Source organism: Neofelis nebulosa, chromosome 7 (assembly GCF_028018385.1).
Source record: "Neofelis nebulosa isolate mNeoNeb1 chromosome 7, mNeoNeb1.pri, whole genome shotgun sequence".
NCBI lineage: Eukaryota > Metazoa > Chordata > Mammalia > Carnivora > Felidae > Neofelis > Neofelis nebulosa.
This window is the reverse complement of record NC_080788.1, coordinates 135,224,354-135,233,905: the sequence shown is the minus strand read 5'-3', so window position 1 is coordinate 135,233,905 and position 9,552 is coordinate 135,224,354. Positions and strand designations below refer to the sequence as shown.

General features: G+C 55.5%; 1 protein-coding gene across 7 annotated transcripts in view; it reads left to right on the top strand.

Annotated features, from left to right (window-relative positions):
• The first annotated feature begins 2,025 nt into the window (after positions 1 to 2,025).
• Positions 2,026 to 9,552, top strand: part of TTC7B (tetratricopeptide repeat domain 7B) — a 255,882-nt gene continuing 248,355 nt past the window's right edge. For 2 of the 7 annotated variants that reach the window (XM_058740003.1, XM_058740006.1), the window contains exon 1: positions 2,028 to 2,327. In XM_058740003.1, coding sequence (XP_058595986.1) covers positions 2,207 to 2,327 — 121 coding nt within the window. In that variant the 5' untranslated portion in view covers positions 2,028 to 2,206. Of the gene's footprint in view, positions 2,328 to 9,552 lie in introns of all 7 variants that reach the window. The other 5 variants (XM_058740007.1, XM_058740008.1, XM_058740002.1 and 2 more) reach the window with 4 other exon arrangements.

Sequence of the window (9,552 nt, the reverse complement as noted above, 5' to 3'; positions counted from 1 at the left end):
CAAGACGCACAGGAATTTCCCTCCTGGACCAGAGGGGACAGAACATTCCAGGCAAATGTCGGGAGAGACAGATCGCCATGCCAGAGCCTCGAAGAGAATATGAGGGTCTGAGGGGGAGGGGAAATATCTCCTGTGGACATTTCTCCTCCTGTTCTTCCTGTTCCCTCTTGGCAGAACCGAAGGCACCAGGCACTAAAGGGTCCTCTGCTAAGACATGTCCCTTTCCTGGGGCTTGTCCCCAACACCTGAGACCCTTCAGGTCACCTTCGACACAGGTCCTTGGGGGTGCCTGAAGGTTATGCTGGTCACGGCAGAAGTTATCTCCTGACCTTCCTTTCCTAACGTCCAATGTCTCCTTTCAGATTCCTCATGGTGAACCGCTGTCCGCCATGTCTGTTCTCCCCAAGAACAGCCCCAGGGCTGCTGAGGAGACAGGAGACAAACCCATGTGAAGCTGGAGTGAGGTCCCTGGAAGGGGTGCCGCTGCTGGGGACAGTGCTTCCTCAGCACTGGAACTCCAGAGCGTCAGCTCCGGCCTCGGTCACACTGTCCAGCATCCAACATCCTCACCTCAGCCACAGCTATCACCCTGGGGCATCCCCAGCCATCTCTCTCCCCAACTACTGGCAGTGTTCTCAGCCATAGTGACATACCTAAAATGTGGGTCACAAAGTGACACTCCTGTTAAAAGTCCTGCATGGATGTCCCATTCCACCAGAGTAAAAGCCAAGGTCATTACAACGACCCCACAAGGCCCGCCATGAACTGAAATTCCTCCTGCCTTTCCTCGACTCCCTCCCTCCACTCCAGCCACACTGGTTTCTTTGCTGTTCCTCCAACTCCCCAAATGCTCTCTCCCCCTCACCCCCAAGGGCCTTTGCGCTGCTGTTTCCCATGCGAAGAATGCTCTTCCCCCCCCCCCCCCATGTCCTCAAGGCTCTCTCTCACCCTCTTGAAGTCCTTGTCAAGTGTCACTTCCATGAAGCCAAGGCTAACATCCCATTGAAAATTGCAACATCTTTCACACCCCTTGCCCCCCACTCCTTGGCCCCCTCGTCTCTTCAAATAGCCATCTTCACTTTCTAACTGACTACTGTATTTTGCTTATTTCTTCCCCTGGCTGGAATGAAAGCTCTACGAAGAGACAGAAGTCTTGGCTGTTTAGTTCTCCACTGTATTTATTCCCAGCACCCAACCCAGGGCCAAGCACAGAACTGGTGATCGCTACATAGTTACCAAATAACTGAAAGAATGCACACCTTGGACACCTGCCCCCAGCTCTCAGTCCACAGAGCCAAGGCAAGGAAACCCCACTGGTGACTTTGCATACTCCTCAGGGGGCAAGGCAGCTGGTGAGCTGGCGTCTGAGCTGGTAGCAGTCCTTGCCAGGCCCAGTTCAACTCAGCAGACATTTATGGAGCCCCTGGACAGGTGCTGTGCCGGCCTGACACGGATGACTCTTCGCCCACCTCGTCTGCCTGGGGGCTAAGGCTGCCAGGGGCAGAGGGGGGCCTCCTGAGGGGACAGGCCAACCCTGGCCCAGAGGGATCTACTGAAACCTGAGATGGCAGGACAAGCTCAGGCAGGCCTCCCCCTCACACTCCCCTCACACCAGGCCCACTAGTCCTGTCTGGCGGGTGACCTTCCTCAGGGTCGCTGCCCTTTTAGGCCCCATCCCCATCCGCCCCTTTGCAGTTTCTTCCCTCCCTCGGGTCCCCAGGCCCCCAGCCCGCCAGACCCACACCCCTCACCCTTGCCCTTCCTCACCTGCCCGCACCACCGCCGCTCCCCCCACCCCTTCCACCTCGGGTCTCGACCCCAGCCCCAGCCCCCGCCCCCCTCCAGGTCCCCCCTCCCGCCGTCCCTCCCCCGTCGGGCCTCCGCCGCCGCACCTCGCCCTCGCTCAGCCTCCCGCCGCCCCCCAGCCGCGCCCGGCCCCGGCCCCCCGCCCGGCTGCCGCTCCGGCCCTGGCCGGCAGGGGCCGCTCCTCGCGGCGCCCGGGGCCCCGCCGCCGCCCGCCGCCGCCGCCCGCCTCCCCGCCCCTTCCCCAGCCGGCGCTCCCGTTACGCCGCGGAGCCGGGAGCCGGAGCCCGCGCCCGCGGCGGCAGCGGGAGGCGGCGGCGGGGGCGCCCGGGCGGCGGCGGCGGCGGGGCCTGCGGGGCCTGCGGGGCCTGCGGGCGGGCGGGCCGGGCCCGGCCAGGCCGCGATGGCGACCAGGAAGGCGGGCTCGCGGCTGGAGACGGAGATCGAGCGCTGCCGCTCCGAGTGCCAGTGGGAGCGGATCCCCGAGCTCGTCAAGCAGCTGTCGGCCAAGCTCATCGCCAACGGTAGGCACCGGGCGCGCCGGCCTGGGCTGCGGGGGGGCGCCGCGCTCTCCGCTGGGCCGGGCCGGGCCCCGGAGGCGCGTAGGGGCGCGGGCAGGGGCGCGGCCGGGATCGCGGGCGCCGCGCCGGCGAGGTGCGCGGGGCCGGGGCCTGGGCAGCCCGGGCGTCACGCGGTGGGGGCGTCCGGCGGGCGGGGGCCGGGCCCGGCGTCCCGGAGTTCCGGCGTGCTGGCGGGCTCCGGTGGGGTGCGCGCGTCGGGGGGCTCCAGGAGCCGGCTGCTCCACCGGGGTCCCAGGGGCCGGGGCGGCCTTCGGGTTGTAAGAAGTTGGAGGCGATGGGGGAGGGTGCTCCCCCGGGCACGGCCCGGCCCGTGCAGCGTGCAGGGGATTACAGTGTGTGCGTGTATGCTGTACCCAGGGGGGTGTCGAACAGAGACCCCTGGGAAATAGGGTTTGTAAACACATGACGTTCAAGGGGCTCCAGGGAGAAGCTCAGACTTGGGGTGTGTGTCGGGGGTGGTTGGGGAAGGCAGGGGAGATGTGTGTCCTGGGGTTCAGAGAGTAGAATGTCAAAGCTGTGGACCTAGGGAGGTCGGGTTTGGGGAAGTAGAGTCAAGAGAGTCAGAGAGAGAATATTGTAGAGAGAGGTGGGAATGTTGTGGAGGAATGGGGTTGGATGGGCAAGGGGCTCGGTGCCCGGAGGAGGAAGGGGCCTAAGGGAGCCACTGAGTAGGAACCTGGTGCTTGGAGTTAGTCTATGGCCCCGTTGAGTGAATTGGTTCTTGTACCCAATCGAATAAAAATTGCATCCAAAATCCCATTTCAGAGCGCAGCTCCACGTGGCCTTATTTGTTTTGGAAGCAAGTATCGTTAATATTTGCTGGTCCTTTAGTACCCGCCAAAAACCAAGGGCACCAGTGGACTAGTGAGAGGGCAGAGGTTTTGTGTTTTATATCATCTCTGGCAGCCTGAGGCTCTGTGAGCAAATGGTGGCTGAACAAATGAATGAATGAATGAATGAATGGCACTGCTCTAAGAAAAGACATCACACTATTTTCAACCCTCTAACCTCAAACTACCCAGAAATGGAGAGGGATGTCACATGTCTTCTTCAAGAATGGTTTATGACTGTGCCTTTTACGGTATTAGTGCCTTGAAATAAGAACTTGGTTTTGCACACTCTCAACTGTGGTACCCTGCTTTGGGCAGATATTTCCTGGAAGGACGTGGGTACCATGACTGCCCCAGGGGCATGGAGGAAGCATAGATCTACCTGGGCTCAGCTTGGTGGAAAGTGTTGACTCTTCTCTAAGTCCTCCCTTGACAACAATGGTGTTTGGTCCCGTGGGCCCCAATGGCAGCTTGACCTTGCCCTTCCTTTAAGGTTCACCGGCTTCTCCTCCTGCTTCTCCTCTCGTTACCCACAGCAAGGTCTCATTTTTTCCTTGGAGTTTGGACAGTCCTGGGTCTACTTTGTCACTTCCTGGCTGGGTAGGCATAAAATACCTTCAGGGCAGGTTGATGTTAGGGTTAAATGGGTTCATTTGTGAGCCCCCCCTGGTTCTCTTCTTCAGAACCTACTTGTTTTCTGCTTTGTTTACTCACTCATTGTGCTGATATTTGCGTGCCCACCTGTGCCAGGAACGGAACAGAAGTGAACAGCACTAACCAAGCTCCTACCCTCGTGTACTTAAACTTTTCTGAGGAGATAGGATAGCAAATACAGAAATCAATATATAGGTTAGCTTCAGATAGTGAGAGGTGATTTATTTTATTTTTTAATTTTTTTTAATGTTTATTTATTATTGAGAGACAGAGAGACACAGAGCATGAGCAGGGGAGCAGCAGAGAGGGGGAGACACAGAATCCGAAGCAGGCTCCAGGCTTTGAGCTATCAGCACAGAGCCTGACACGGGCTCGAACTCACAAACTGCGAGATCATGACCTGAGCTGAAGTCGGTTGCCTAACCAACTGAGCCACCCAGGCACCCCAGTGGGAGGTGATTTAAAGAAAACAGATGAGGAAAGGTGATTGAGAGTGATGAGTGGAGGAGAGGCAACTCAAACTATGGTGGTCTTTGGAATAGATGGCCTTTTGGTGGTATGGACCCATCTTACCTTCACAGCCTCCTAAGGCTTGGCTTTCTTCTCAGGGACTGGTCCCTGGGGCCTGAGCCTCAGTCATTATGGGGCTTTTGGGGGAGTGGGTTGTGTGGGGCACTGCAGTCCGTGGGTCTGTGTGTGTGTTTGCTTTTGGGAAGCTCATGAGAGGCAGATTTCTGCCCCAGAACCCACCTACCTTGTAGCAGTCGTTGATGGCAAAAGGTCACCCACCCAGCCTTAAAAAGGTCAAAGAGATTGCTCAGGAACGTAAAAATACACAGCAAGAAAGAGATGAAACAAAACCAGAATTATTGTGGCTCTTCTTTAGGGTTCAGAGAAATGTTGAAGGAGGGTCCTTCCCTTCTTTTGGCTGCTGGGGGCTTCCTTTGGCTGGCGGTGGGACTTCCTCCTGGGTTTGAGGGCACCAGCTCCCCCTTAGATCCTTTTGGGTGCACTGGACCTCAAGTTCTGGGCAGATTTGGCAAAATCCTTCGGCTAAAGCATTTGCTGCTTGGAATAAGGAAAGCGAGTTAATGTCATGTTTTTCATAGTAAGACACTTTGAAGGCAGCCACAGGCATAACAGAACAGTCTTTGGAATGAGGCAGACCAGTGCCTGAGCCTGACTCTATGTTCTTGGCCAAATCACTTAACCACGCAGAGCCTTAGTCTCCTCACCTTAGAAGGGGAGCTGAAGACTGAGTTTGCAGGGATTGTTACGGAGATCACAGGAACTAATGACTCCCAGGGCTACTTGCAGAGTCTGACATCTTAATATGTAGGCCCTTCATTCGTTCATTCATTTGTTCGTTCATTCATCCGTTCCATAAATACCGAGTACTTGCTACTCACTGCTTTAGGCACTGGGGATATACCAGTGAACAAAACAGACAAAAGTGACAAATGTCCCTGCCTTTGTGAAGTCCACATTCTGATGGGGAAGGGGCAAGGGGATGTAAATAAAAATCACTCAGTAAAATTTGCAGGTTGCCGGATGGTCGTAAGTGGTATCAGAGGGGGCTCAAGAGGGGAAGAGGCAGCAGTGCTTTGAGAGAGGGGTGGTTGGGGGGCACAGAGGATACTCATATGTGGCCAGGGAGGGGCTCACCGGGAAGGCAGCATTTGAGATAGGACCTGAGGCTGTGGCCAAGCATGTTCCAGGGAGGGGACCTCAAGGGCAGAGGCCTGATGAGGGCAGAGGGGTGGCTGGGCCAGATCACCTGAGGCTTGGAGGTCACGGTTAAGGCTTTGGCTTCTCTCTGAATGAGGTGGGAGCCAAGGGAGGTTTCCGAGTGGAGGAGACCTGCCTGCAGAGGACTTCCTACTCAGCAGCTTTTGCTTCTTCTGGGACAGGAGCACGGCTGCGGGCTTGAAATAGTAGACACTTTCAGAGCACGCTGCTCCAGCCTGACTCCTCTGAGATAAATTGGTTTAGACATTTTGCCAAGAGGTGGATAAGGAAGAAAAGGGCAAATGCCAAGCTGAAAACAGACCCCAGAAGTCCACTTTCTGCCTCGTGCCCCCCTGTGGGTACCATTTTAACCACTCCATCTCAAAAACACAAAATGTGTGGCAGTGATATGCCAGGCCCCTGTGTGTTCCAGTAGGACAGTGACCACACAAGTTAAGGGGGGCGGCGGGTTGAGGTGGGAGAAAATTCGACTCAAGTCTAGATTCTTGCTGCAAACTAGCAGCTTGGGCATCGTGTGGGAGCGTGTGAGGAATGGACTCTCAGGCCCCACCCCAGACCTGCAAGGTCAGAATCTGCATCTTAACAAGGTATCCAGGAGATTTGTGGGTACAGGGAGTTCTGAGGTGCGGTGTCCTGGAGCTGAGGTGGCAGCCTGAGGGGGTGAGGGGGTAAAGATGGAGAACAGCACATCAGCTCCCTGTTGGCTCGTAGGTCGGTCCTGGCCCTAGGAGGACAGTCCTAGCTGCCTTCTGTCTCCAGAATGTCACCCTTTAGCCTCCCCATGGTGAGTTCACTGCTGTGTGACAAAGTGCAGTGGTCTGGCACCTGGGCTTCCATCCAGTCTCTACCTGTAGCTGGCTGGGTGACCCTGAGCCAGTTAGTTAATCGCTCGGAGGCTGTGTTTCTTCATCGGTGTGATATGGTTGATAATCCTACTCCCCTAGGGTGGCGGTGAGGAAGAAATGGGGTGAGAAAGGCAAAGCTTGCTACATGCAAAACACCACTGTTGACTCTCTCCACCTGACGCAGTATAACCCTGGACAAGGCAGGCCATGTCCTGGATATCACCTGGCTGGGAAGAAGAATGGGAGGCCTAGAAATGACACACTTGAGCTTGTGCCCGGTGGAGACTCTCGCGTATTTCAGGCACAGAAAGAGGCATTTTGGAGCCTGTGCCAGCCCCAACAGACAGCCACCCCCTTTCTGAAGCAGTGTCTGTTTTTCCTTCCTTTCCCTGTCTGCTAATCTTAGGTGAGCTCAGTTACTGAGCTCACTTACAACAATTCGGCCCCAAATGGTGGTTTCTCCTTTAAGGGATCATCACCGTTCTGATTAAGTGTGATTTTGAGACCCTTTAAGTACCTCTTGGTGATGGGCAGGTAGGGAAATGGTGCCTGAAACAAAGAATATTTCTGGCGCAAAGTTTGGTTCAAAATGTATGCAGACCATTGAGTGGGAGTGAAGTTCTTGCATTTGCCAATAACTGATATTCCCCATGGCATTGGTGCCTTCAGCACGGTGGCTTTCCACTCTGGAGCTGGGCTGAGTTCCTGGACAACTCCCTGGTCTCAGGCCTCTGGAGCCTTTCCTGCTGGACCAGGGGCTTCTTTGGAAATACGGCTGAGGTTTAACTGAGAGTCTGCTGTGGGGTGGGAAGGTGTCACTGTGGTTTGCAATGGCTTCTTTGGAGGTTCCCAGGACGTCAGACTGTTCCCGGACAGTGGGGAAGGACACGAGTCAGACCTTGATGACACTTCATCTCGGCCTTCCTAGGGCGTCCATCCTGCTTTCACGTACTCTGTCCTGTTGTCTGTCCTCTGAAGGACGCACCTTTGTGGCAGACCATACGTCCTGATTTTTGGATTCAAAGGTTCACTTCTTTGACAATAATATGTTGATAGCTCTGAGATAAGCACCGGGGCTCAGGCTCATGGTTGCTGTGTGAGGGCAGAAGGACCATGACCTTGTGGCTGCACACAGTGGGGCTGGGACTGCTCAGCTTCTCCCTGGCCTCCGACTTGGAGGGATTTCAGGCTCTGAGGATTCCTGACATTGATCTGCTTGGTAAGCCAGCCTTTCTGGTGTGTCCTCCCATTACCTGAGTTCACCCCCATCCCTGTCTCTCCTCCGTGCCCCCCCACCCCCCGCCATGGCTGGTTTGGCCTATTGGACCCTCACACTCACTTTGCTCACTGTCTTTGCCCCCATGCTCACGCTATTGCTCTGAAGTCCTCTCTGCAGTCAGAAGCCTACCCGTCTGTCAAGGTCTGGTTCAAGTTCCTCCCAGCTGTCCTCCCTTCACAGAAAAGGATTTGCTTCAGAGAAAATAACCATACAGTGTTAGAACCAGATGGGTCCTGAGAGATCCCATTGTGTAGCAGTTTTCAAACCGCGTGATTGAGGAACCCCTCTGGGGACATGCTTTAGGGGCCTGGGGGCCAGGTGCGCGGGCCTCACACAACGGAGCAGCGATACTTTTCCCTAAAGTTTCCTTTGAAAGAAGAGCTAATGTGCTTTTAAAAACATATTTGAAAGCCATCGATCTAGTCTTTGGCTCTCCATTTTACAGGTGAGAAAACAGGCTCACAGAGGTGTCTTCTGCAAAGCCACCAGCTGGCGAGTGGCAGAAAAGAGCAGAGTGGGTCAGAGCTCTGGCTTACCGGTTCAGTTGCTTGGTTCGAAGTGAGGCTGTGCTCCTTCCTAACTAAGAGCGTTATTTCCCCTTGTGAAACCCTGCATGGGAAGGGGTGATACACATTCAGCATCCCTTTTCTGAAACCCTTGGTGCCAGCTGTGTTTAAGAATGTAGAATTTTCCAGAAATACTGGAAATTTTCCATATGCTGGCCAGTATGTGACCCTTTGAATGGGTCCGGGGCAGCACTTGATAATAAAACATGTCACTCTTTCTGTATCAAAACACACGAGCAGTCACTGCAAAGGGACACATAGAATATAAATAGCCCACGGTGGTGGGTTTACGATCTCCCATCCCCCAGTCCAGGGCTGTTTCTCCTCCTCCATGTGGCCTGTCTTGGCACATGTCTTGTCTCCTCACCCAGGCGTTCAGCTTCTAGGGGACCGAGGGCTGTGGTTCTGCTGGGATGAACTGTCAGCCCGCTTGGTGTGCTGTGCGGCCAACTGGGCCCGGACTTTTGAGAGCGGAGGCCTCTGAGCGATTGGAACAGGCGACGGGAGGTCCTCTTCTCTGGACTTGCTTGTATGTGGGGTCATAAACGTCTTGTTGTTGAAGTCACACTGACTTGGGTTTGCTCCTTACTTGCCGCCCAAGGCCCTCCAGCAGGTACACCTCCTCGCTCACTCGGGGCACCCCCAGCTGCCCCGCCAGCTTTGCACTGGGCACGCCATCGGGAACGGCCTGCACTTCTGATGCACGTTGACCTCACTTGGGTAGATTCCTGCCCCGCTGGGTGACGTCATGCTTGGCGGGTGGCACAGGGTTGCAGGGCGTTCTGTGAAAGCCAGTGTTTCCCATCTGAGAAGCCAAGAGAAGGGAAAAGGTTTTCCGACACCTCTCAAAACCCTCTCCATCAACTACCAAGACAAGAAGGAGCAGGCATTTGGCAGCTGGGTCAGATGAATGCCATGTAACGTAGAGAGGGCAGTCACAAGCCACAGGAAGCCTAGCAGTGTGTGTGGCCACAGCCCCTGTGTGTCTGCCCCTGCTCGTCAAGTGCGGTGGAGGGAGACGTGCCAGAGCAAGGCGGAGCAGACGTTTTGTGGTCCTTTTGGACGCTGGCTAGACCTGGAGTCAGAATCTGCATGCGTTTGCCCTCTGAGTGACCTTGTGCACCTCACTTGATTCTCTGAAGCCTTAGTTTTCCTGACTCCCTGGGTGTTAAAACGGTGCGAGTAGGGAACGAACAAGCATTTCTTGAGCTTTTGCTGTGTGCCGTGCTCTGGGCATCACAATGA